Source organism: Polypterus senegalus, chromosome 14 (genome assembly GCF_016835505.1).
Source record: "Polypterus senegalus isolate Bchr_013 chromosome 14, ASM1683550v1, whole genome shotgun sequence".
NCBI lineage: Eukaryota > Metazoa > Chordata > Cladistia > Polypteriformes > Polypteridae > Polypterus > Polypterus senegalus.
The window spans coordinates 79,005,278-79,032,719 of NC_053167.1; the positions used below are offsets into that span (position 1 = coordinate 79,005,278).

The 27,442-nt window shown below is 34.5% G+C and overlaps 1 protein-coding gene across 1 annotated transcript in view; it reads right to left on the reverse strand.

Moving 5' to 3' along the window:
- Positions 1 to 27,442, reverse strand: part of kifap3a (kinesin-associated protein 3a) — a 124,772-nt gene that overhangs the window by 78,252 nt on the left and 19,078 nt on the right. The window contains exons 2-10 of the mRNA XM_039734496.1: positions 23,518 to 23,649; positions 23,172 to 23,326; positions 22,845 to 22,903; positions 22,611 to 22,752; positions 20,535 to 20,634; positions 14,705 to 14,829; positions 14,235 to 14,333; positions 13,944 to 14,122; positions 4,943 to 5,105 (exon numbers count right to left, since the gene is read on the reverse strand). Of these exons, the coding sequence (XP_039590430.1) occupies positions 4,943 to 5,105; positions 13,944 to 14,122; positions 14,235 to 14,333; positions 14,705 to 14,829; positions 20,535 to 20,634; positions 22,611 to 22,752; positions 22,845 to 22,903; positions 23,172 to 23,326; positions 23,518 to 23,649 (1,154 nt within the window). The remainder of the gene's footprint in view (positions 1 to 4,942; positions 5,106 to 13,943; positions 14,123 to 14,234; positions 14,334 to 14,704; positions 14,830 to 20,534; positions 20,635 to 22,610; positions 22,753 to 22,844; positions 22,904 to 23,171; positions 23,327 to 23,517; positions 23,650 to 27,442) is intronic.

Sequence of the window (27,442 nt, forward strand, 5' to 3'; positions counted from 1 at the left end):
AGTGATACGCAATACTACAGTTTCTTATAAGCCTACAAAGTCTTGTACAAAGAAAAAAGAACAGGTCTCAAAATGGAGCTACAATGGATAATGAGTCACCAAACATACATGTCCTCCTCTTGAGATAAGCTGAAAAACACCCAAGTGCAGCATCCTTGAACTTCTCGTTTGACACAGTCAATCAATAAATCATGTTTAACTGTGTTAAAACAGATTTAGAAAAACACATTTCCCTGAATTACCTACTGACAGCAAGTACAAGAATTTTGACAAAAAAGGTAAATTAGAGATTTGGTGAAAATTTTTAGGAATCGATGGGTCTATGTTTGCCTTCTTCAGTAACGGCTGAATCACAGCAAGTTCACACCATGTTGGGACTAAGCCAGTCATTAAAGAACTGTTTATGACTGTGAAAAACACTAGTACCTGTTGTTTCAAAAACCTCCTTAAAAGAGACTGGCAGGCATGATATCACAACAGAAGAAAATGGTTTCATTTGAGAGATCCAGTTAGTTAAGTAAGAAAACTGTTACTGACTGAAACTAGCTAATAACAGCTGTTGCCTAATTGGCTGAACTGGGCTACAGGTTGGAGGTACAATCGGTGATCTAGTAGTATCAATTTTACTTACTAAGAAGTTGCAAGTGAAGGATGATCCAGTGTTACCAATAATCACAGGTGGACTAAGTATTATATGAATAATTGTTTTTCCAATAGGAATTCTCCTATTGGAATTCAGGCTAATGCAGTGGACCACTTAAAAAAAAAAAACTGCAAGAAAACACATTACTTTAACATGGCTTTCTCATAGCTTCATCTTAGTTTAATCCTGACGCTCTGTATATTCAAGTAATTAACAATATTATTCATGGTATTCATATTCAAAATCTGAACTAGCCCCTACTTTCTCTTCTGTTCTTTTTTCAGTTTTCTGGGGTGGCGACCTGCGCCACCATAACCTGATCAAAGTACCGTGATATCCCTGCATTGATGGATTAAAGGCCAGAAGTCCACATGGCAGGCATCATCGATTTCTTCCATGAGGACCCTGAATACAATGAGGACTGATTTATGTTAGGTAGAATGCCTAGAGGGGACTGGGCGGTCTCATGGCCTGGAATCCCTGCAGATTTTATTCTTCGTCATGTAAAGCACTTTGAGCTGCATTATTTGTATGAAAATGTGCTATATAAATAAAAGTTGTTGTTGTTGTTGTTAATGCTAAACAAAACCCGGTGTCTATGGCTGTTCTTTGAAATAATATCAGAAAAATATTTCTTTTCTTGCTGTTTTTACAGCCTAATAAAATTTGCCAAGTCTTTTAAAATATCATGAAATACCTGCTGTTTGTCCTTCTTCCTACATGTTTTCCTAAGAGAACGGATGGCATCGTCAATCCGATTCGGCACTCTTAGCTTGGTGCTTTTTTATTTTAAGAGGAGCAACAGCATTCAAAATAGCAAGACAATTTTAGCTAAACTGATTAACCAGATCCTTAGTATCAAGATGTGTAGAGGTTTCAATTATGCTAGTATACAGACTAGTCATTTGGGCATTACAGAATGATATACTGAAGTACAGTTATAACAAAAGCACAAGCTGGCATCAAATACAATAGGACTATGATAAGAGAGGCAGGTATTATACATTTCCATATCACCAACTTAAAAATAAAACACAGGAAAGAACTAGGTATAAAAAGTATCTATGATCATAAGTTGGGCGTTTGACTGACAGAGTCAGGTTGAAAGACTAAATAAGACATAAAAATCTCTGACTGGTAGTTTATTAGAGCAGCAAACATTATTAAAATAAGGTCTAATGATAACAGACAAAGAGAATCCTTAGAATTCTCGAATAAAATCCTTACATAAACTTAGAAGTTTATATATTACTGCACAATGCACTGGATGAAGTAGATCCACCATGGCCAGCTGTAACTCAAAAATTAAATAAAAATCCACAGGTAGTAAGCGGCAGTTAAAATTCCTAAAAATCACTGCCAACCTGCTCTCCTATCCTGACATGCTAAAAAAGCTGCACTTCTTGGGAGTAAGTTCAGAAAATTCTCAGATCATTTGCATTTAGCCTGGTCTCCACCAGAAATAAAAAAAAATCCAGATGGCTCCTAATGAATGTGTCATCCACAACAAATGAATGGGAGGTAATTCATTGTACATGTGAACAGTGTAAATACATTTTAATATAATTTACATCATTTGTAATGGTTCTAAATTATGTATTTGCATATATGTGCTTTTTCTGACTCTGCTCAGTTAGTCAAAGAATAGAGCATAGAAAGTGGCAGCCTAATTCTTTTATTGCCTTTTTTCTAAACAAAGAAATCCAATTCTTCAGTCTTATGACATATATTTGTGCGAGTGGCCTAAAATAAATAATATAACAGACAGTTAAACTACACCACACTATAAATAAAATACAGTAGCTTTACAGTGTTTTAGACAGCTCAATTTACAAGAGTTTTTAAAAATGTTTCAGTCAATTCCTGAAAAAGAATTACAGAAAAGTAATGTACTGTATAACTAAAGATAAACTTTGTGTAGATATTAGGTAAACTTTTAGAATAGTTGTGCTTTTTTTAAAAACTATATTTGATTATGGATGCACACAACTTGGGAAATGTTAAAAGCTACACAATTCAAATTGTGGTTTTTAAAAGTGGCAAGGCACAAATTACAGACTAAACCTTAACAAGAACCTCAATGATCACAAATAATTATACATAAAACTTGTTTCTAAATCATCACCAGGTCTATAAAATTCTCCCATTTATTATTAGATGGAAGGAAACACCTAACCAAAAATTAAATTCAGGCCCTGATTTACACTTCTCAATGCTTGTTATTTTAAGAGCTTAATATTGAGGTTAATAAATGGTAATTTTTCAAAGATTTGCCAATAAAAGTTTTACTTAGTGATTTAACTAAAATAAAAATTTCCTACAAATCTAACATCCCTTTTTACACAGTTACTCTGTATACTGTACATTTATTCTTTAACAAAGCACTTGGCATCAGTATCAGCTGTTATAAAATGGTAATGGTGTACCACACCCACAAAACTGTCCAGAAAGCATGAAACATCTCTGCAGTGAAAAGAAATTCAACCCATCACTTCTCACATGTACACACACACACACACACGCACACACACGCACACACACGCACACACACACTAACACACACTAACACACACTAACACACACTAACACACACTAACACACTGAATTTATGGAAGATGATTGCCCTAACATGCAAGCTTTTGTGCTGTGGCAGGAAAAATCAGAAGAAAACAAAAAAACAGAGTCAGGAAGAATGTGTAGACTTTACATGTTGTAGGCAGTAGTCGGGTGTGAAATTCTAAGAAGACTAGAACAGTAAGGCAGGAATTCTAACAACTGCTTTACAATGCCAACTTAGTCTAGACATTTAAGTTAGAATTTCAAAAGTGCGTAAACAGACTACATCAATACTGATGGCAAATAAACAAATAAAAAATAAAAAAATGCTTAAGAAGCCTATTAAAAATGAAATTATTTTCATTATAAAACACAAATCATTCGGGCCCAAAATGAATCATGTTTTCTATAAGCCTTTGACAAAAATTGACAAAAAGCATATGGAGCAGAAAAAGTGTGACATGAATGAGTTAATTGAGAAGAACACAGCACACATTAGTTGTGCAAGAAAACCACTACAATTTTGAATTGTCTATATTATGACATATATGTTCCAGAACCCCCCGCGATAGGTGAAAATCCGCAAAGTAGAAACCATATGTTTGTATGGTTATTTTTATATATTTTAAGCCCTTAGAAACTCTCCCACACTGTTTATAAATATTCTCCGCACAGTTATACAGTAAACCCTTGTTTATCGCGGTTAATCCGCTACAGACAAATAAATGAATTTCCACGAAGTAGGATTATTTATTTATAAATCTAATATTTTCGCATTTAGAGCATTGAAAACATGTTTCCGACCTTCTAAATACATTTTTTAACATTATTAGAGTCCTCTAGACATGAAATAACACCCTTTAGTCAAAATCAAAAATCAATAGGGCTGTTGCGCTTTTTGAGTATGCAGGCACCGCGATAAAGCAGCCGCAATGAAGGGATCAATGTGAAGGTAGCCTTCCAGCATTTTTTACAGGAGCGTCCGTATCTTCTAAGCAAACAGCCTCTGTGCAAACAGCCCCTCTGCTCACACCCCCTCCGTCAGGAGCAGAGAATGTCAGAAAGTGAGAGAGGCAGAGAAAAGCAAACAATCAAAAATCAATATAGGCTGTTAGAGCTTTGAAGTGTGCGAAGCACCCTGTGGGAAGCATATCTTAGATCATTGAGGAGTTTTATTTAATACGTAATACGTGCTCTGATTGGGTAGCTTCTCAGCCATCCGCCAATAGCGTCCCTTGTATGAAATCAACTGGGCAAACAAACCGAGGAAGCATGTACCATAAATTAAAAGACCCATTGTCCGCAGAAATCCGTGAACCAGCGAAAATCCGTGATATATATTTAGATATGCTTACATTTAAAATCCGCGATGGAGTGAAGCCGCGAAAGTCGAAGTGCGATATAGCGAGGGATCACTGTACAACTAACACACTTCAAGATGTATCATCTAGATATAAAAACTTATCTTTTCAAGTTTCACCATTTGAAACTTGTAGCTATTCTTTTTAAAATACCTTGAATCTAAAGCTGTACAACATAAACATTTTCCCTCTAGCAGAAAAATTAAGCATGGTTTATTTTTAATTATTATTTTTTTCTATATGTTCATGAAATTTTTGGCATTGTTAAAAAAATTGTTGACTGTAAATAAACACCTAATTTAAGTTTATTTTATTTTACTTTATTACAAATTTAATGCAATTCACTAAAATTCAGATAACTGGTGTAAAGCTTGAAAGTTACCTATAAGTGCAGTTAGTTTTGGCAGCAGTCCCACTTGCACCATCTTGTTCCTAAGGTTGGTATCAAAGGACAGATTGAGTAGAAGACGCAGAGTGATATTCAGCAGGTCTTCATGGTCACATGGAATCAGTTTAGCCAATTTCTCAATAATATCCATTTCAGCCTATGAATGGAAACATAAAGCAATAACAAAAGTACAATTTTCTTCCTTTTCCACATGACATATTAGCATTCTGGATCATGTTAAAAGACTCAGTTACAAGGTTTATGACAAGAACATTGGAGGATTTATACCAAGAAAGCTGATGTGTAAATGTACAGTCTTTGTTTGTGAATAACATTCTTCCATTTATGAATAAAACATTGTACAACTGAACTTAGCGCTTGAATAAGCAAAACATAATTATGATGCAGAACGCACAGTATGTATATTTTAAAATGTCAAAAAAGAAATGAGCTAATCTTACAGATACAATATAAACTTAAGCATAGTATTCAATCATAGAAAAGCAAAGTCAGTTTTGATCTAAAATTGCATATATAAATTAACTTGCATGAAGTATCACTTGAATATGTGCACCTAACAGTCATTGTGCTATAAGAATTCTAAAATCAAATATTAGATCACACAAAAAGTTTGTGAGATATCCTATTACATATGCATAAGTCTGCCAAAAGTCTTTTCAAGGTGTTGAATAAAAAAGAAATTCTGAAATGCAGCTTGCACTGCCTCAGTTAATCTTTAATAAACTTCATCTGCCCTATAACATGAAACATCTGCCTATCTAAATCATTCTCTGTGTTTCTCATTTCAACACGTTTTAAGTTGTTAACACTCTTCTTTATTTTGGTCCGAGGTCAAATTTAAATAATGAGTAAAATACTACATTGATCTGGTCTTCATTTAGGCATACAATCACTATGCTGATTTCTCATTCACGTAAGGTGCTAACACATGAATAAAAGCTTTTAGATTACTATAAACAAACAAATTAACATAAATAAAAAATCAACATAACAACTATGTGTTAATATGTAATGTAAAAACCAAAAATATCAGTGTATTATTTTTTTGTATAGATTATGTGTGCATACTGGTTTAAATCTAAACAGAACAAAAGAATGGAGACAAAATTAAGAACTGTACTTTTAGCAATTCAAGCCACTTTTCACCTAAATGTCTTATGTCCCAAGAGCATTTTTTTTGCCTCTCAAATAGTTAAGACAACAGGCAAAAATATACAATATTAGCAATTACTCATTTCTAAACGGTTTCTTGCAAAAGAGAGCAAAAATAACTCTTCTGGATACTTTGTAGACTTGGGTCACAGGCATGACGTTTTCCTTTTGGGTCTTATAGCCCACTTCAATTTAGTCTACAAGACTTACAAAATCTGGCTATGCTTTCACTAAATGTGAAGTATAACAAGTCATAAAATGGTTCCTTATAATAAAAACAAACTAGCCACTCTCAGTAATATATGAGGTACACAAAGTTTTAAAAAGATAAGCTTAAAAAAATCTGAAGGATCCTGCATGTTGCTACCGTTAATTCTTAATGTAATTGAGAAATATATGCTGTACGTAAAACAAATATTCAACAGAACTGTTGAAAAGGGTTGGCTACTCAAAGCCTGAAAAAATGGAATTCAACTCTTTTTTATTTCCAAGAGGAAATGTTTGATTTGCCAAAATAATTGTTAAAGACGGATTTCAAAAAAATTCTACAATCAAACTTATTCTTATAAGTACTAACATACAGTAGAAAACCTGAGTGTATAGTACACCAATTTTACAATGTTCTAAGCAAAATAATGAAAAATGAAATATACAAAATTTATAGATAAATATCAATTATATTGAAAGAATAAGGAAATCAAGACAGATCAGCCTATTAAAAAAAAATGGGGCAGCTGTTCAAATGGGTAAGCATTTGAACAGGTTACTTTTTATCCTTGCTACCTCTACTCTTTAATCTGATGATGCAAGTTTGAGTTCAGGGAATAGTGGTTGGATACTGCCTACATTGATACACTCTGCTTTTAGTATTACTTGCCGTTAAAGGAGAAAGACAACTATCCAAACATTCAAAAAGTGGAAAAAATTGAAACCAACTAATTAATTTCCAGCAAACTGATTGATAAAGGTTGATTTATATTTTGTGTAAAAGTAAAAATCCGAAACGTAACAATCACAATTAGCATCATGCTCATATACACATACCTGTATATGTAAAGACAGGTCTTTGAAGATTCTAAAACCCAGTGAATCAGAAACTTTCTCTGTCTCCCATACACAGTAAGCATACGTATATGAAATTATAATGTTTCAGCACAATTAGGAGCAGAGAAAACTATAAACTTAAAATTATAAGCAAACACCATACATTTTCAGAGAGCAATACAGTGCATTCAGAAAGTATTCAGAACGCTTCACTTATTTAAAATTTTGTTATATACCCACCTTATGATTAAATTCTTTAAATTAATTTTTATCATCTTTAAATAACATAAAATACACCAGAATCACAGGATTTTGGGATTTTTTTGAAAATTGATTAAAAATAAATAAGCTGAAATGTCACATTGATACAAGTATTCCGATCATTTACTGAGGACTTTGTTCAAGAATCTTTGGCAATAATTACAACATAGAGTCCTTGGGTATGATGCAACAAGCTTTGTAGACCTGGATTTGAGGATTTTCTGCCTTTCTTCTCTGCAGATCCTTAACAGTAGAATTACGAGCCTACAAGAAAACTCATAAATTTAGCCCACCTTAAATCCATTCGCACCTCTCCGTCAGCGTCTTTTGTCCTGTAAGTGTGCCGATTAAGACAAGAAAAGATATATATTTGGAAAAAAAAAAATATATATATATATATATATATATATATATATATATATATATATATATATATATATATATATATATATATATATATATATATATATATACACACACACACAAATAAAAGGCAAAGCCCTCACTGACTTACTGACTGACTCACTGACTCATCACTAATTCTCCAACTTCCCGTATAGGTAGAAGGCTGAAATTTGGCAGGCTCATTCCATACAGCTTCCTTACAAAAGTTGCGCGATCACATTTGAAAAAATATATCTTTTCAAGTTCTATTTAGTCCATATGTGTCAAACTCAAGGCCCTCGGGCCACATCCGACCCGGCGTGTAATTATATCCGACCCGCGAGATCATTTTATAGATTATTGTTATTAATGGCCCGGGGATATGAAGCGCTGGTAACACAATAAACTACAGATCCCATAATGCAGCACTTCAGCTGCCTTGCCGAACACTTACCGCGTTAGTCAAGTCTAGCTTATGATGCTGCAAGTTATTGCCAAGCTAGCCCACACGATGCCAAAGAGAAAAGTTGATTCTGAAAATAGAGCCTTTAAAAACCGATGGGAGGCTGAGTATATGTTTACTGACATTGCCGGTAAACCCGTGTGTCTCATTTGTGGAGCTAATGTGGCTGTAATTACAGAATTTAATCTAGAACGGCACTATGAGACAAAACATCAGGATAACCTGAAAGACCTGAATGCAATGCACAAGATACAGAAAGCAGAAGAGTTAAAGAAGAATCTGACACTTCAGCAGACATTTTTACCCGTGCAAAATCACAAAGTGATTTCAAGTGAAGCTGCTTTTATGGGAGACACAAATGCACCAGTGCAACTTGCCCCACTTTCCCTCTTGCCAAGTAATGTTGAACCAAGTCCGCACAACGGTGTTTACTGTTCCCAAATACGCACTTTGCTGATAAACTGAGCGCACTGAGTTCGCACGGCGCTTTGGTGGCTTTAAAGAACATAAAAACAATTTTGAGTTGTTTCGCAACCCATTTGCCGTCGATGTGGAAACTGCACCTGTGCAGATTCAGATGGAGGTGATTGAGATGCAGTGTAATTGCTCACTGAAGGCAAAGTACGATACTGCACGGCCCGCACAGTTTATTCACTCCATTCCCGCAAAAATGCTCCAGCTCCTTCTACATGCGGCTCGAACCTTGTGAATGTTTGGTAGCACATATCTGTGCGAGAAGCTCTTCTCAGTGATGAAGACTAACAAAACAGCACACAGGAGTCGCCTCACTGATGAGCACCTGCAGTCCATCCTGAGAATCTCCACAACACAGAACCTCACACCAAACATAAACAAACTTGTTGCCAAAAAAAAAGCCAGGTGTCCAGCTCTGATAAAATGACATATGAGCAAAGACAACTGAATGATTTGATTTGTTATTGCTGAAAAGAACACATTTTATTTATATTTCCAGGTTTTGTTATGCAGCATGTTCATATTTGAATTTGTATAATTTTGACAGGATATATTTTTATGGAGAGCAAAATATTATAAGTTATTTAAGGTTTGAGTTGATTTATTCCGGAATAATATTCCTGTCTGTTTTTATTCATATTTATGTTCAAAAAAGTTAAGTTTTAAAAGTTTAGTTTTAGTGTGTTCAATAAATGTTTATCCTGTTCGGCCCGCGGCCTAAAGTGTGTTTTGGATTTTGACACCCCTGATTTAGTCGACACAAATATCTTTGGTTGAAATGTAAGGCGAATTTACTCTTTACATTTGTATGGTGAAAAAAAATTTATGCAATGATGCCTACATTTAACTTCCATTCCTACCAAAGATATTTCTGTCGACTAAATAAAAATTCCTTCTATTTAAAATTTAAATAGAACTTGAACAGATATGATAGTTCATAATATCCACGCAGACTTGCATGTAAGAGTGGGAGTCCTCTGTTTTAACAAACAGTGTATTGTACTGATCCGAAATAGCTTGCCCATTTAATTATTTAGGAATGGATAAATAAAGATTTTGTACAAATAATGTTTTTCATTTTTCTTCCTTGATGGATTCTGCCACCCCCAGCAACAGTTGCTCGCATGCTCGCACCCCAAAGAGTGTGTGTGTGTGTGTGTGTATATATATATATATATATTTATATATATATATATATATATATATATATATATATATATATATATATATATATATATATATATATATATATATATATATATATATATATATATATATTTATATGGACACATACAGTGGTGTGAAAAACTATTTGCCCCCTTCCTGATTTCTTATTCTTTTGCATGTTTGTCACACAAAATGTTTCTGATCATCAAACACATTTAACCATTAGTCAAATATAACACAAGTAAACACAAAATGCAGTTTTTAAATGATGGTTTTATTATTTAGGGAAGAAAAAAAAATCCAAACCTACATGGCCCTGTGTGAAAAAGTAATTGCCCCCTGAACCTAATAACTGGTTGGGCCACCCTTAGCAGCAATAACTGCAATCAAGCGCTTTGATAACTTGCAATGAGTCTTTTACAGCTCTGGAGGAATTTTGGCCTACTCATCTTTGCAGAATTGTTGTAATTCAGCTTTATTTGAGGGTTTTCTAGCATGAACCGCCTTTTTAAAGTCATGCCAAAGCATCTCAATTGGATTCAGGTCAGGACTTTGACTAGGCCACTCCAAAGTCTTCATTTTGTTTTTCTTCAGCCATTCAGAGGTGGATTTGCTGGTGTGTTTTGGGTCATTGTCCTGTTGCAGCACCCAAGATTGCTTCAGCTTGAGTTGACGAACAGATGGCGGACATTCTCCTTCAGGATTTTTGGTAGACAGTAGAATTCATGGTTCCATCTATCACAGCAAGCCTTCCAGGTCCTGAAGCAGCAAAACAACCCCAGACCATCACACTACCACCACCATATTTTACTGTTGGTATGATGTTCTTTTCTGAAATGCTGTGTTCCTTTTACGCCAGATGTAACGGGACATTTGTCTTCCAAAAAGTTCAACTTTTGTCTCATCAGTCCACAAGGTATTTTCCCAAAAGTCTTGGCAATCATTGAGATGTTTCTTAGCAAAATTGAGATGAGCCCTAATGTTCTTTTTGCTTAACAGTGGTTTGCGTCTTGGAAATCTGCCATGCAGGCTGTTTTTGCCCAGTCTCTTTCTTATGGTGGAGTCGTGAACACTGACCTTAATTGAGGCAAGTGAGACCTGCAGTTCTTTAGACGTTGTCCTGGGGTCTTTGTGACCTCTCGGATGAGTCGTCTCTGCGCTCTTGGGGTAATTTTGGTGGGCCGGCCACTCCTGGGAAAGTTCACCACTGTTCCATGTTTTTGCCATTTGTGGATAATGGCTCTCACTGTGGTTTGCTGGAGTCCCAAAGCTTTAGAAATGGCTTTATAACCTTTACCAGACTGATAGATCTCAATTACTTCTGTTCTCATTTGTTCCTGAATTTCTTTGGATCTTGGCATGATGTCTAGCTTTTGAGGTGCTTTTGGTCTACTTCTCTGTGTCAGGCAGCTCCTATTTAAGTGATTTCTTGATTGAAACAGGTATGGCAGTAATCAGGCCTGGGGTGGCTACGGAAATTGAACTCAGGTGTGATACACCACAGTTAGGTTATTTTTAACAAGGGGCAATTACTTTTCACACAGGGCCATGTAGGTTTGGATTTTTTCTCCCTAAATAATAAAACCATCATTTAAAAACTGCATTTTGTGTTTACTTGTGTTATATTTGACTAATGGTTAAATGTGTTTGATGATCAGAAACATTTTGTGTGACAAACATGCAAAAGAATAAAAAATCAGGAAGGGGGCATATAGTTTTTCACACCACTGTATGTTTATATTTATATGTATATATATATATATATATATATATATATATGTATATATATATATATATATGTATATATATATATATATATATATATATATATATATATATATATATATATATATATATATATATATATATATATATATATATATATATATATATGTGACAGCAACACTCATCACTCACAACAGTGACAAAACAATTACATTGACAATCATGTTACGTTATTTTCAAAATGTTTCCTTTTCTTTTTCATTACTTCTTTAACACACTACTTCTCCGCTGCGAAACGCGGGTATTTTGTGTCCATCTGTGTATATATATATATATATATATATATATATATATATATATATAGTAACAAAGGTGCTATATAGGCACCTGACCCGACACAGATGGACACAAAGGCACGTTTAAACAGCACAAAGACTTTATTAATTTTCTTCGGCTGTAGGACACGTCTTCCCCGTACCACACAGCCCAAACACAGTCCCAAAAGTACCAAACACAAACAATTCTCCACCTCGCTCCACCACTCCTCCCAGACAAGCTTCGTCTCCTTCCTCCCAACTCTGGCTCCTCGAGTGGTGGTGGCTGGGCCCTTTTATAGCCCACCGAAGCGCCCAGGTGATTAACCACCTGGTCCTAATTGCACTTCCGGGTGGGGCTGAAGACTCGTCCAGCCGGGCTGTGGGAAGCAGACAGCCCCTAGCGGCCAACCAAGCTGTGGAGGACTCCATCTCCCATGGAGCCCTGCGGGTGGTTGGGGAATCACCGTCGCCCAGGGCGGCTGCCATGAAGCGTCCCAAGCGTATATATATTGCATTAGTGCGATGATGTTTTCTGATTGGTACTATTCAGGTCATAAAATGATTCCTTCAGAATATTTATTGAGTGTTCCTGCTCGCGCAGAATTGGTATGCACCTTATGGTTTATGATGTCCAAAAAAAAAAAGGCTGCAAAATAACAAAATGTGTAACAAGTAAAGGGGTCTGAATACTTCTTTTAATATCTATTCACCTCTGTCTCTGTTTGTCTATGTTTCAGCAAAAGGACCTACAACAAAAACTTCAAACACAGAACTACAGTATGAACAGCTATACTTATCTCTCCAATAGATTTTACAAGAAGTACTGTTAAAATGTTTTTCATAATTTGATTTCATTTGACAACTACTTATTAAATTTCCTTCAGCAGTCAAGAGAGATGTCCAAAGAGTTCTGCCCATCCCACATTATTTGACTCCTTGTTAAACTAAGTGGTGAATATAGAAAAATACTGGCAACTTTGAAAACAGCTGAAAGGCAGAAAATAAATGCCAATTACCAGGAGGGTAGGTTTGTCCTTAATATATTTCAAAAGTGTTCCTTTGGGATCAGCTTTAAAATCACATACCATTACTTATTTTCTTAAACAAATTAGTAAAGAACGTGGACTCAGTATAGAAACATTTTTATAGCAGAAGCCTGAAAGAACTTTATATTACGGGACAGGCAGAGAACGTTTAGTATAAGATGGAATAAACAAATTGTTATGGTACAAAAGAATATATGATTTTCATATAAATTGAAGGGAAACTGCTTGAGACAGTCTTTAAAGAAGCAAACCTAGGAGTACTGGTGGATAACAGTTTATATTTAGGAATTGTGGGAAGGGTACTTAGATAGTGACTGTCTACAGAAGAATGAAACTGCGAACTATAGATGGTTAGTGCTTTGTGGTGCTCAGATGGAATTTATACTTTTTTAATTTTTAAATAAATATACAGTAATAATATCCAAGTTATTTTAAGTCCTGCAAAATACAAACTCCATTAACAATTCAGGCCACAAAGGGTTCAACAAGATTATTAATGAGTAAAATTTAAGATGGAGAGACAACAGAGCATTTTCATATAAACATTTCAAAAGTGATTGGCTATTTAAAAGTGGAGGCAGAATTTACACTTTGTCCAAACCATAGGAGTGATAATCTGTGAAGATAGAAAGTTTTTTTTCATTGCAACTAATTTAGTACATATTTTTTCATGAGATGTGGAACAAAACTAATCAAAGGTGGGCAAGGTACTCTGCCTTTTATTTCTTTTTTATAAAAAAAAACTAACAAATAACAAATAAACAAATACAAGCCTCCAATTTAAAAGAAAGACTAAAAAAGCTAGCATTAAAATCAATCTTCTCTTTTGTGAATGACAAAAAAGAAAATACCACATCATAACATTAAAAATAAGCAATAAAACAAAACACATTAGAAGCTTACTGTAATACATGGAATGTTTGTCATTAAAAAAAAATTACCATATCATTTTTGTTTTCCATGAAGATGCTGAGCTTCTTTAAGAATGACACCACAAGAATAAGGAGTTCAAAATTATTTCTGTCCAGCGTTTTAACCAACATGTGAACAATGTTTTTATTCCTCATTTTCAGTTCTGTTCGAGTATCTTCAGCCAAGTTCAAAAGCAAGTACAGGGCAACTTCAAACAACATGAAAACATAAAATTACTTAAACACATTTAATTAAATTAAAATTAAGCAAAGGCGAAAGTAATGAACATATTAACTTAAAGAACAACATGGTTTTTATACCTCTTAATAACTGTTCTTGCTTAACGACAAGCCCTTGATATTTCTTGTATGTTTTCTCATAGTCTTTCTTTATACTTTGATTATCTGGATCATCTTCAATTAAACTTATGTTAAGAGATTGATTAGCATAAAAATTCAGTAATACACTACTCTGTGGTGATTCAGTCTACTACTATTAAGAGGAAAATAATAATTTCATCACAAAATTGACCTATCAGAGGAATCTGTTAGATACTGAATGTTGAAATTAATACTATGGTGTATTCTGGCAAACAGTGATCATATGCTTATATATTTATCAAGATATTCTAATAAAATTAATAAACAAATCTGCATGTAAGAATGTGCAGGACCTATTGTGACCGATTTTACAGTGAAACAATTGTAAAGTTTTAACAGCAAAATTAAAAAAAACAGCAATGTGACATTGCAAACAAAATTAATGTTGTTCATTTCTCAAAAAAGGATATTAGCCTTCTTTTTCTTGAGCAATTCATCCTGCCACAAGTCATGCCTCTTAAGTTCATGATCAATGATGTTCATACATAGGGCACCAATTTTGTAATGAGTGATCAATCCATGGAATTGTGAAAAGCTTGGGAAAAGAAGAAAAAATATTAAACTACTACTTCAAACACAATAGGTTCATTTTTTCAGTAATGCCATTTTACACAGTCTCAGTTGTCTCAGTTGAGTAAATGCCTCTTTTATTTTTACTGTATATCAGCTATGATTTTCAAAGATAACTAACATTTTCAAATATGAAATGCATATGATTTGTGGTAAATAAAATATAAGACAAATTAATTAATAGTTGTAAAGTTTGGATTTTATATCTTAAAGTAATTAAGCACATTTGGCAAAGTTCAATATATAATGTAAAAGCTTTTCCAGGTAACTTAGAGCATCTGAGGTGGGATGCAAGCAGACTACATTGGGCTGTCAGCAGGAAACTACTGTATATGTTTAATTACTGCATGTGAAAGTAAGCTGCCTTCAGCTTCAGTGCTAATAAAGAAAGGAGCTGAAAATGGCAAAGCAAACATGTGATGCTTGACATTAATGATCTATGTGTTTTTGCTGACTGTATTTACTTATAACTTAGCATGGTTCATTTTGCCCTGTGTCTGGTTAGCAACTGGAAGCAGCCAATGATAAGAAACTTGGTATAATGCGAGTAATCTAATTTTGTACCTTTTACTTGTGTATAAAAAAGACCTCATCTAGCAGAAAAGGTGTCCAACCTTGTTGCAGAATGCTGTGTGCGTCTAGTTATAGCATCCTGTAATAGGAGTGCTCCCTCTTCAAAGATGATAAATGGTTAGGATTTAAAATTTCTCTTACAAGTTTTAGGTCACCCAGTGGGTGACGGTCGTTTCTTCAACAGTTTATAAAATGATAATAAAAACTAGCAAGCACAGATACAGCTACTGAACTTACCACTAAATTTGAAAGTTTCAAGAAGCTTCACAAAATATCTATAAATATTAAAAGTACAGTAAAAAGTACAGTACAGGTCCCAAGAATGCAAGTAATATGTAAGAATTATATATAGTTATTAAACTCTTACAAAAGTGTCCTCATATGTATAACCTGTGCTATACTAAATGAGATACATGTAAGATAATTCACAAGTGTTTTGGAAAAATGTTACTATTGTTTTTTGCTTTTTTATTAGAAATTAAATAGCCCATCTTAAGCTTTGCCACATTTATATAGACTAAGATGACAGCAAAAGACTGCATATTTTTAAAACAATGTCATTACTGACTTTAATTTTAAATTAAGGAAGCATAATTATAACAATACCATGTTAATGTACATATTTCTGTACCAAATGAAATATTATGTCACTGGTGTTTTATAAAAATAATGTAGTGAAATGCAAAGCTTTGCATTTTTTTCTTTTTTAAATGAAAGTATACTGTTCCGAATAAAATCTGGCCACATTTAAATTTTAAAGCGGACAAGTTTCAGTGTTTGGCTATGTTCATGTGCTATGGGATCTAAAGACAAAACTTATAAATACAGAGATAAAGCTGTATACAAAAAAGAAGCTTATGAGTTAGAGAGGGCAGTTAAAAATGAATGCACCAACATATTAACAACTATGAAATTTTTTTTCCACAAATGATTATTCCTGTTGGGAAAGAGCAATAGATTATTATTGATTACAAAACACAAGCCTGACTGTTTCAAAAGTATTCAAAAATTATGGCAGCGTCCAAAAAGCAAAACATTTCTGATGATAATAATTATAGACCAAAAATCAGTGGCAATAACCTCAGTAATAACAGAAACATTTGACCATCTATTTTCTCTGTATGCCATGTCTTTCCTAGTTTCTTTTCTAAACCCTTTTCAGTTTAATTAGCGTACCAACAGAAATAATGATGATGCACTTAACAAGACTTTTCCATGGTATTTGGCAGAATTTAGACTTTCTGGATGCTTAGGGTAGGTTTATATTTGTGAATTTTGGTTTAGCATTGAACATATCAGAGCCTCTTCACAGAATACTAATATTGGACTATGCCACATTCCTCTGTATCTTTGACTTTCTGAGAAACAGATGCCAGACTGTGAAACTGAGCAAACATCAGCCATAGTTCCTGACTAAAGCACAGGGTTATCTCATGGGTGTTTTCAGTCATCTCTTTGTTTCTTCTTCTATATCAATGACCGCACCTCCAGTGACATGTCTATAAAACTGCTTAAGTTTGACAAATGGCATTAACTAATGGAGATTGCATAAAATATCAGATGAAGTCAGAGTAGGAGGGTTGTTGGTGTTCAGTCAACAATATGAACCTGAATATACTTAAAAGTGGAAATAGGAGTTTTAGGAGACATTATGTTTGCCTAGACCCCTAAGTATAAAGGGTGTCACATTCAAAAATGTGGAGTCATCTAAATTTCTTGTCTGTACTCTGATATCAAAAATTTTCAACAGGGTATGTTTTTTCTCTGCCAACTTAAAAAGAGTAATCTTTCCTAATTGTTGGTTCAGTTTTAAAGAGCAGTTATTGAAGAACATCACTGTCTGCTCATTCAATACAGAAACTGCAGCAAGTTGTGCAGAAAGTAGAAATGACTGTCTGAGATTGCATTCTGTTCAGGACTTACTGTACATACATCTTGAGTCAGCAAGCTAGTATACAATAAAATTAAAGAAAACACTTACCCAAGTAACCATCTATTTAAAACACTATTGTCAGGAAACCTTTAGCAGTCATTCAAGGCAAGAAACATATTGCACAAAAACAGCTTCTTCCCAACTGCAGTCACTCTGATCAATCACAGTTTCTGGCTCACCTATGTATCTCCAGACCTCCAAAATACTGTTCAACATGAATGAAGTTTACCATTAAAACACTATAATTGAATGGGCTAAGAGTGCAGTTCTATATATTGTAAGAATGATTTGTGCATTTATTGTAGGTTTGTGCAATAGTATTGTTTAAGGCTGCTACAATGTGATGATGTCACATACAATATCGAGTATTGTACTTGTGTTTGATGTTGTTTGTTTTTATCTGTAGCTGCAACACCAAAACTAATTTCCAAAAGATTTGTTGCCTGGCAATAAAGTTCAATTAAGCCAGACATTTACCACATATTTTATCGTATATTTTGATTACAGACTGATATTTGGGTGATCACCTACCAGGTACTGCTTGTGGTTGGTCAGCCAGTCGGCAGACATCCGCCACACCCTCAATGTTGCTCTATATATTGAATATGATTGAATTATCAGATGTAGTTGTAAACTGAAGGAGGGAAAATAAAAAATGAAAAAAAGCACAAAACTTTTTAGCAAACCTATTGCAATCCAGTTCAGAGTTGTTGGGGCCACATCCTATCTCGGAATTGCTGGCTGCAGGTAGCAATCCTGGACAAAACAAGACTACACCTCAGGGTACAATCAAACACATCCCCAAAACATATTATACCAAGCCAAAACTCAATAGTTTCTGGGCAGACAAGTGTAAAGTGGAACTGCTAGGCATATGTAAGCCCTGAAAAGCTATAGTAACACTGCGCTGCACCATAAGAGTGTTAATAAAAAGTCAAAGATAAAGCTGATGTGATATTTGGGGGAAGATTTGCTAGTTGACACTCTGCCATCCAGTGTCTGTGATAGCTTAAGGAATCTTTGCTAGGGTCATTAAGCAAGACAAGGTTTCAGAATTCACACACAAGTCTTTACCAAAATGGATGAAGAAAAAAAAAAAACAGCTGATACGCTGTTGATACAATCCACACATTTCACTAAGGTGAAGGAGTTCTCTAAAGGATGCATTCCTCCATGACAAGACTGCCCAAGATCTACAAGAAACTTGTAGTTACAAATGATGATGTTGGAGGCCAGTTATCTATAAAGAAGCAGTATGTTAATTAATGTTGACTTATTTTATTTTCTTATTGTGTCTTTTATTTTTCTGTTCTTTATTATGTAAAGCACTTTGAGCTACAGTTTGTATGAAAATGTGCTATATAAATAAATGTTGTTGTTGTTACCATTCCTTAATACATATCATAATTTAGTGTTATTGTTTGCAAATCTTTCATTATCTAACAACATCTATATATATAATTCACTAAGGGCACGCAAGACAGTGAGCGCAAGCAAGACAGAGAGCCACGCCCACCAACTCTAAGACCATGGGATATGCTCGACAGAGCCCCGCCCGCCAACTCTAACCCTCCTACCGCATCATGGGATATGCACGACAGAGCCACGCACGCCAACTGTAACCATCCTCCCGCATCCAGCGTCACTCTCGAGGCATGTGCACTGCCTGCTCATGTGCCCGCACGCAACAACTCACCAGTCGCTTTCGTCTGTGCAAAAGTCCACATGTACCTCTGAGCCACATTGGCTTTTCACTGCACGCAAGACAGAGAGCCACGACCGCCAACTCTAACCCTCCTCCCCAGTCATGGGGAATACACGACAGAGCCCCGCCCGCCATTCACTAAGGGCACGCAAGACAAACACAAGACAGAGAGCCCAGCCCGCCAACTCACAGAGCCCCGCCCACCAACTGTAAGACCATGGGATACACATGACAGGGCCAGGCCCGCCAACTCCTCTGATGGCCAATGAAGAGCATTACAAGAAATACATACTACGGTAGGTAGGCCAATGTTATGTTCTTGGACGGGAATGGCGGTATCTTCTTGAAAAGCAGCGTAAAACTGAATGCGATGACTGTGCATGGGGTTCGAGAGTTGACACTGAAAGGAATGAGTTTTTAAGTGCTTCTTGAGAGCACAAGTTGTTTTGAAGCATTGCTGGCAATGTTCACATTGCATAATTCATTCAGTGGAGTGTGATTTTAAATGTGCCTTGAGATATCTCTGCAGTCGGAACATTTTCGAACAATTAGTGCATTGCAAGACCTGTGTGGAATGTGTTTGATCAGTGGAGTGTGTGTTTAAATGTGCTTTGAGATATTTCTGGAGCGTGAAGGTTTTTGAGCAAATGTTGCATTGAAAGTGTGAAATGCATTTGTAAATGTTTTTCAGTAAGAGGATAGTGGGAAGGTGACGTCACATCAGCGTGGCTGCAGACAAATGTTTGTGTTGCATGGATTTGCACATGGTTGAGGAGATCCATCTCTGTAATGGCACTAGACTTTCTGTTACCAGCATTCACCGCAATGTACTGGAGTGCAAGACTATCACATCTGCTACCTCACAAACTGTCCTTATTCTCCGGATTACACTGACTCCATCAGATTCAAATTTGCCTTTTACTTTTACACGCAAACAATTTCCTGTTAGATTGGCATTTGCAATGACAATTAATAAGGCACAAACAGCTTTGGATCAATTTGACTTTGGAACAGATAAAAACATAGATGCTGTCTCTACCACATGACCAAATATATTATGTACTAAGGTTGGGCATAATTAGTATTAATTTTAAAAACCTTCTTACTCAAATTGTACCAAAATTAAAATAATGAAAAGTAGTTAGACTCAAATGTAAATAGTCTTATAAGTAACCATCTTCAGCTAAATGAAGATACAATTTCTAAATAAAGCAGCAGGTAATGGTCTGTCTCAATGTCAGAACTCATCAGCCAAATAAACCATATAAACAAATTAACCAAACAAATTAACTTTATTTTAATTAAAACAAATTTAGCAGTAGATAACTGCACCAAAATGTTTGATAATGCTTATACTGACTATAGTTATACACAAAATAATACTTCCCCAAATTTTTTATTACCAATATCAAACATTAAAAATGTCCATCCTTGGCACTGTAGTTAATTATTCCCTTACCTTGAAAAGCAGAAAAAAATGTAGATAATATTGGTAGCAAGATCCACACTTTGTTTCCAATCCTCTCTAAGGACTCTTGCCAGGGCCCCTAAGGCAGTTTCTAAACAAGAACATTCAAATAAAAAGTAATACAAATAATAAAAATACATGTGATAATATATATAGAACATGAAGTATATAAAAATATTGAAGTGTTTGCTAAATGATTTACAGTAGTTGCAGAAATATCAAAAATGCCAAATTATGTGCCAACAAAATGGTAAAGTGAGCAGATTAAAAGTATGAAATACAGGCCAAAGCTGTAAATGCATTAAAGAAGCTTAAACAAAAGAGAACTTTAAGTTAAATAAGGTAGACAGAGTAGTGACAATTTGAAGGATATTCTTTGAACTGTAATGTGGCTCTATACTCCAGTATAAATGGCTACTACAACCAGAGATGGAACAAAGAATCAGTATTATGCAAAATAATTTAATTGTAAAATGTAACTGTGGCAAGAAATGGAGGTGAACGAGTATCTAATCAGAAAGAAATACAGCAAAATTGTTTTCTCTAAGCTGAAGAGTACTTTATTTAATACTGTTACATGCTGTAGATATATAATGCAAAATTGAACAATACTACCTTTAATGACCCCGCACTAGTATGCAAAATAAACTGCATGGTTAAGCAGCATATAACATGTGGACACTGCAACTGAATAGCAACTTAGTCTAATACCTTGCAACTCCTTAACACTAGAATTACCAGAGCCTACGAAAAAACTTGTAAATCCGTCCCACCTAACTACTACTAGTCATAATAAACAAGTGTCAATGTCGCATGTTAAGGCGGCTTTTTGTTTCTGCAGTTATATTTCTGAATAAAAGCGCAATTGTTGTGTTAGATTTGTACCTTCTGTGAAAATATTTCTTTGATATTTGGACTTCAGGCTTCATACATTATATAGTTTATGCCTACATTTTGTCATCTACTACTAGAATATAAAAAACGTTTCTGTTTTAACAATGTGTTTACACAGATTACTGTAGAAATGGAACAGACATGAAATGCGTGTGTTCCAAACAACGATCTATTATTTCCACTCCAAAACTCCACTTCACTCCCAGAAAATCAATGAAGTCATGAGCTGGGAGAAGTTTGTGCACGTTCTAAGTCGGTGGGGGGATGGAATAGCCGGCTACTTGCAGCTTTTCTTTTATCAGCACATTTAGATTAACAAAAGATGCTGGTGGAGAGGTGAGAACGGTTTTAAGAAGCGATTTAAGGTGGGACGGATTTACGAGTTTTTTCGTAGGCTCTGGTAATTCTAGTGTTAAGTAATTAAGCAGGATATGAAAAAAATTAAGAAATGTAATTGTTTTTCAGTATAGTTTAATGATGTTCATTAATTCTAGAAAACTTTTCTATTGTTAGAAAATAGTAAATGATTAAAGGAAATAGTGTAACACATATTTACTTGTGTTCACATTTCAAGATATACTATTTAAAAGACAAAATTAAATCACAGTAACAAAATACTTTTACGTTTTTGGCATTTACCTTGATTTCTATAATCTAGTGAGGGCATATCTTTTTCTTATTTCAAATGAAATATCCAGTAATCAACGGATTTAATTCGGCATTGGACTTGTGTCACTGCTAATACAGTTTGGATGTGCAACTCTCCCAAATTACAGTTTTGAATTTTTTAAGTGAACCTGTAATAAGCTAAAAATGAATCTTCACTTAGTTTGAGACTCAAAAATAATCTTATTTATCTTGGAACACTCACAAAACGTTAAACTAAATAAAGTGTAAGCAAGCTAACAGTAACTTTTGATACGGTAACTTTACTTTGAATAATATGGGATGTCTTAGAATCAAATTCCAAGATTGAATTGATTGAGTGACATTTCTCAGCCAGAGTAAACAATACTCGTAAAGTGAAGGAAAAAAAGGAAACAGTAGCTTATCAAAATACTCTGTTTAATACAGAATATTTTTAAATGCTATTGCTAATATTTAAAAAAATATAGATCAACATCAATTTTATAATATAAATGTATAAAAGACATTTTATGAGCTTTGTCCTACCATTCTGCAGCAATTCCTCAAGGTTGTCAGGGTTTCGAGCAAGCTGAAGGATAAGAGCAGAACCTCGTACTTTATCTGCATTGTCTTCATATAGCAAATCTATGTAGTTGTCCATGTCATTTATGTTGGCAATTTCATCAATCTGAAAACACCAAATAAAAAATGTTTCATTAAACTTGCAGAGGAAGACTCCATCAATATAAGGAAAATAATTAATCAAAGCAATTAGCATACCTCCATGCCTTCAAAAGGAGGTGGATCCTTTGGTTTACTCAATTTTTTTTCTTTCTTTTCTACAAAGAGTAAATGACAAAGCTCTGTCAATCAAGTTCATGTAGTAGTAATATTCTCATTCACTTTTAACATTTTGTACACAGTTCTTTCTGAGACTGTTTTTTCCATTAAAGGGTCATGGAGAGCTGCCTCAGCAGCAGCAATCACAAGGCAGGAGTCAACAATGGATCAGACACCTGTCTCACAGGACACACTCAGATTCCATGTCTCATATGTATTAGATTAAGATTCGCCAGTTAGCATCACCTGAGCACATTTAAAAGTTACCTCTCCCATGAATCATGTCTCTTCTGTTCTGTAGGTAGAATAACAGCTGTTCCACTTCAGGTAGTTTTGATGGATGGATTAGCTTGCATTCTTCCACAACTTTTCTTGCTAGAGATGCAATATCAGTATTGGCATTTAAACTCTTAAGACGGATACTAGGACACAACAGAAGATAAAAATAAATTTGAAATCTGTTGATAATACCTTTGTACTCTGTTTTAAGAAAAATAACATTTTTGTTTTCACTAGTTGATTAAAAAAATGTTAAATGTGACTGAAGTACAGAAATAACCAAGCAGGTGCAGATTAAAGTTAAAAGGGATATAAATCTAAAATATTAACATACATTTTCTGACTTTCTTTGCGTTCACCAAGCATTGGGTCCCCAGTCTCCCCTAGAATGGTGGCTTCCACTTCATAATGAACAACAAGTGCCTTCTCAGTTGGATGAACATCAACATTTCCTCCTTTCACTTTTCTGTGTGATAAGTAAAAGAAAACAGTTTAAAACAGAGGTATTAAGTTTCTTAATGCAGGTTTTGTATTAAAACAATATTTCTGTTGAAAATATTGCATGAGATCATTCAATGAGCATGAATGGATCTTCATCTAAACTTATCTAAACCTATAAGCCTATTTAAGATGAACAAAAAAATAATAATAAACCACATAATGCACCAGGTATGCAATAAAACTTTGGTTAATATTTTGCAATAACATAATATACCTAAACATTACTTGTGTAAAAACATATTAACAGTTTAAAATGAAAAGGACACAGTAAGACTCCATTGAAGTATTACAGAAGAAAACAAGCAATCCAAAAGGATTGGAGGCTAATTTTTAATTTTTCTGTTAAAAAAATGTATTATTCATATGTAACTTTAAGCATGTTATAAACTCTGAAAAAGATTTTAAAAAATTAATAATTCTAGAACAGCATATAAATGCTGGTGATGATACAAAAATATGAGTCACAAAGCACAGGTCAAGTACAGCCCATTGTATCATTCTGTTCTTAGTACAATTATAGATTCAAAAACAACAGTAAGGTAGTAAAAATATCTTTCCTAAAACATTTTGACAGTAAGTTCACAGGGTCAAATTGTTACATGTACAGATTTAGAGTTCAGTGAAACTCTTACTAGAATGCGCTAATCAACATGCACAGAAGGCTGATCATAATACAGAATGAGATCTATAAAAATGGCAAAAATAGCACAGCTTGTCTGGGATAACACAATGTGGAAATTAATAGAAGGCAAAGCAGCCCCTGTTGTGGGGCATCCAGTAAATTTAGTCTTGATGCAAACCTTAAATTACTTGATAACCAAAAAATAAGGTGTATAATTAGACCAAGGGATAAGACCAGACCCTCCACCAGAGGCATCTGTAATAGAAATTTACTTCAAATTAAAACAAAAAATATATCACCTGTTCAGAAAGAAGCATGCAGTTTTAAATGCTGCTTATCGAACATTCGCTCTCTTGGTAGTAAAGCTGTTTTGGTAAATTATATTATATTAAGTACAAAATCTGATCTGTGACTTCTCACTGAAACCTGGCTTAGTAAATGTGACACTGTTCCCCTAGCTGATACGTCACCAGATGGATACTCGTTCCTTCATAAGTCTAGAGATTCTGGTCAAGGAGGAGGCCTTGGAATAATTCATTGTAACAAAATGCAAATAATGTCTAAAAATTTAGGCGACTTTACATCCTTTGAGGCATTCATTTTAAATATTAAAACAGATTCCAGCACATTTATAGTCCTAGTCTACAGACCACCAGGGCCATATTCATTGTTCATGACTGAATTTAGCAACCTTTTATCTAATTTGGCTATAAATTATGATCACATAGTACTGATGGGGGATTGCAGGAATCGTGGGAAAGAGGAGTCTTTTCATTGGATTAGCGCTATTTCAGCTGTGGAATGGCCGAATGGGGAAGGTTGCTTGATGGATGAGGTCTCCAGGACTCTAAAAAAAATCCAAATCATATCATGTGATATCATCTACTATTAAATTCTACTCTGTACTTCTAAAATTTTTATTTTTATACTGCATTGAGGATATGTTCTGTTCTTTGTATTGTACTGTATTGTATTGACCCCCTTCTTTTTGACACCCACTGCACGCCCAACCTACATGGAAAGGGGTCTCTCTTTGAACTGCCTTTCCCAAGGTTTCTTCCATTTTTTCCCTACAAGGGTTTCTTTGGGAGTTTTTTTCTTGTCTTCTTAGAAAGTCAAGGCTGGGGGGCTGTCAAGCCTGTTAAAGCCCATTGCGGCACTTCTTGTGTGATTTTGGGCTATACAAAAAATAAATTGTATTGTACTGTATTGTATTGTAAAGCAAACAGTCATTTTGTGTTGATGATTCTAATAGAAAAAACATGATTAACAGGCCTTACACCTTCCAATAAAGTAATGAAGTAAATAAGGGTAAAGTTTTGGATTACTCTGTATACCATTCAAGATGTATTCTAATCAGAATTAGAGCATATCCTGATAATTTAACACATTCTATAGATTAGTGTTACTGTGGTTCCAATGGAGAAAGACAATATATTAATATTGACCAAATACGAAAAAGTATTTCATGCCATATAAATGTTTCATTACATTACACTTGGCAATCAGATAGTTGGATTATTCTTCTGTATTGTTTCTATTACTTTGAATCTATACTATTCTCTTCACAGTACATTTGTGTCTTGGCCAATAAACATCCAACATTAGGCTTTAAATTCAAAATGCAACAAAGATAAGAAATTTAAATACCATACAAAATACTATTGTATACTAATGTCTAGCAAATGGATATTAAAAGATTGCATTTTGTTAAGTAACATTGTAAACAAGGGAATCATTAGTCAGACTATAAGATGCCATGAAAGTTAAATGCACTGGCAATTGCCAGAGACATAGGCACTCCACTTATTGGGTGGCACTATACCCCGATGTAATGCAAAAAATCCAGCAAGTAAACACTCCACAGACATAACTTCATATTTGTGGCCTTCTGCTACTTTCTGTCATGCATGGATGGATGACATGGGATTTGCCTAACCTTTTAACAGCTTTAGGCTTTAATGCTTATTTGCATTTACACTCATTTTCAATATCTTTGCACTCCCTGTACTTTATTATTTCTGTTATAATAAACCATTTCTAATACTTCTTTTTGGCTTCCTTGGCATTAGATAGATTGATAGATAGATACTTTACTAATCCCCAAGGGGAAATTCACATGGATTCAGTGTCTGCTTATAAGTGTCCGGACTGTTCACCACGCCTAATATTTAAGTGAGATGAACTGTGGGTGTTGATCTGTGGAAGTAGTAATGTCTTATCTAAAAATGACTGTTAATTTTACACTATTTATTTATTTAGTCAACTTTTGGAAAGTAATAGACTGCAGATGTTCAAAGCAATATTTCAACAGAATCTAGAGAACTGCACGACTAATTTAAAGTTTTGATTTTGTATAGTAAAAATGTTTTTTTAATTTGACGTATGTATGGTATACAGCACAGAATGTAATATCAATAGTGTATACTGTGTAAATATTAGGAATTCTGTGTAATTTAAGATACAGTCTTCAATAAACATTTTGTATTGATATTAGTTAGATGGAATTTTTCACTGCCTCTTCCAGTAAGGGTTATTTTATTTGATGAAGGCTGTGGACAGAATTATTTTTTTCTAATTTAAAAACTACTCTTTGGCAGCACTAGCTAAAGTACAATATAAAGTATTGTTACAGAAAATCACCTCCACGTATGTAGTTACTAAAAATGAAACACGGTTTCTTTTTCTTTGGTGGAGTGGACCATGGTCTACAATTTGGTAATCATTAAATTTCCAACAAAGTATCATACTGAAATTGATAAGAGCTGGGGTAAAACCATTTAAACAAGCCAAGTGTAAAGGTCTTAGCAAAAAAATGCTAACTTTTCCCATGTCTACTTGAGCTTTCCTTTGGGTACTCCAATTCTGCTGCTACATAATCCTCACCTTAATCCTATAAAACCTTAAATTATCTTGTGCAACTGAGTGCAGGTATGCGCATGACTGGCCACTGTCTTTGCAGGTCTAATTCCTGCCTTCTCCCCAGTGCTGCACTTTGCACCCAGATGACCATGAATGTGATTAAGCAGATTTGAGAATGTTATGTTAATACACACAATAAATATGGAAACTGGATCTTGGGAATTGAACCTTGGTCCCAAGATCAGTAAAGGCAGAAGACTAACCACTGTGCCAG